The 1,135-nt window shown below is 53.3% G+C and overlaps 1 protein-coding gene across 1 annotated transcript; it reads right to left on the bottom strand.

Moving 5' to 3' along the window:
* Positions 1-8: 8 nt before the first annotated feature.
* LOC104511866 (F-box only protein 34-like) lies at positions 9-793 on the bottom strand (the record flags this gene model as incomplete). Its single annotated transcript, XM_010154646.1, has 1 exon — positions 9-793. A coding segment is annotated over one exon (785 nt), but the record flags the coding sequence as incomplete, so codon positions are not given.
* Between the last annotated feature and the right edge of the window lie 342 nt (positions 794-1,135).

Below are 1,135 nucleotides of genomic sequence, written 5' to 3'. Positions count from 1 at the left end.
CGCCTCGCACGTCCCGCCGGAGGAGAAAGGGTCCGAGCTGGGAAGCGGACCCTTAGGCTGCGCGCTCAGCCTCGTGCTAGGAGCGGGCGTGCAGGCTTTCGCACAGTCTACCAGCAAAGCGCTTGCTCGTTGCTCCAGGAAGGCCACCATCTCTATCACCGAGAGGGATCGGCCTGGGAACGCGCCCTCTCCGTTGTCGTTCACGTAATGCACCGAACAGTGCTCGATGCCGCAGGCAAAAGGCTCCGGCTGGGAGCACCTGGCGTTCGCCTCCCTCATTCTTTCCAGTTGAATTTTGGCTTTTTTAAGATCCACCGATTTTTTCCTGCGTTTAGCTGTTCTTCCGTCGATATCCCACGTGCTTTTGATTTTCATGGAGCCTAGCCGGCTGTTGCTGCCGCCCTGCTGAGCTGCAAAGAACGCGATCTTCTCCTTTGTATTGCCAGGTTTCACGACAGCCCAGACATCCAGAGGCCCTTCCCCTTCTTCTCCCTGGTGAATCGTTGCAGACAGGGCGTTCTTCTTTTCCCTTGCACTTGGACCATCCGCTGGACCTTTCCCGTTCATATTGCACATAGTATCTGGATAAATAATCCCCACAAGTTTTCGAGACGGAGTCGCGGGGGAGGGTTTTGGGAAAACGCTCCGTTTGGTGCGGTTGTTGGCGTGTTTCTCTTCTTGTGCTGCTCTCTGATGGCTCGTAGGGGAACCTCTCAGTGAATCCTGGCTTATTTCTGGAGATCGCTCTTTCTTCTGGAACTTGAGATATGGCTTTAAGTGCAAACCAGAAACCCTATGGGAAAAAAAAACAGAAAGGGAAGGAGTTAGAGTTGCAAAATATGCCTGCCTGGAATTAGGGAAGGTAGCCCGGAGTAGGCACCCGTCAGGCAGCCCACACCCCAAAAGGAACCACACCACAAAGCCAAAGCAGCAACCAGGCTGCGACATCCACCCCTGGGGAACTGCTTGCAGCAGGATTACGATCTTAAGGATAGTGGAGATCTTCCTGTTAGAGAAATCCCTTCCCAGGGGCTTGCGAGGAGAAATCCTAACGTTTGAAGTTCTATCCCTTGGGCAAACCTAGCTCAAGGTTCCTTTTGGAGTTAGAGGCATCCTGTGCTGTTTAACATCTTTG

This window comes from Eurypyga helias, unplaced genomic scaffold, assembly GCF_000690775.1.
Source record: "Eurypyga helias isolate BGI_N326 unplaced genomic scaffold, ASM69077v1 Scaffold47396, whole genome shotgun sequence".
Classification (NCBI taxonomy): Eukaryota; Metazoa; Chordata; class Aves; order Eurypygiformes; family Eurypygidae; genus Eurypyga; species Eurypyga helias.
Note: the sequence above shows the minus strand (reverse complement) of the source record. Positions and strands in the feature narration are given on the sequence as shown.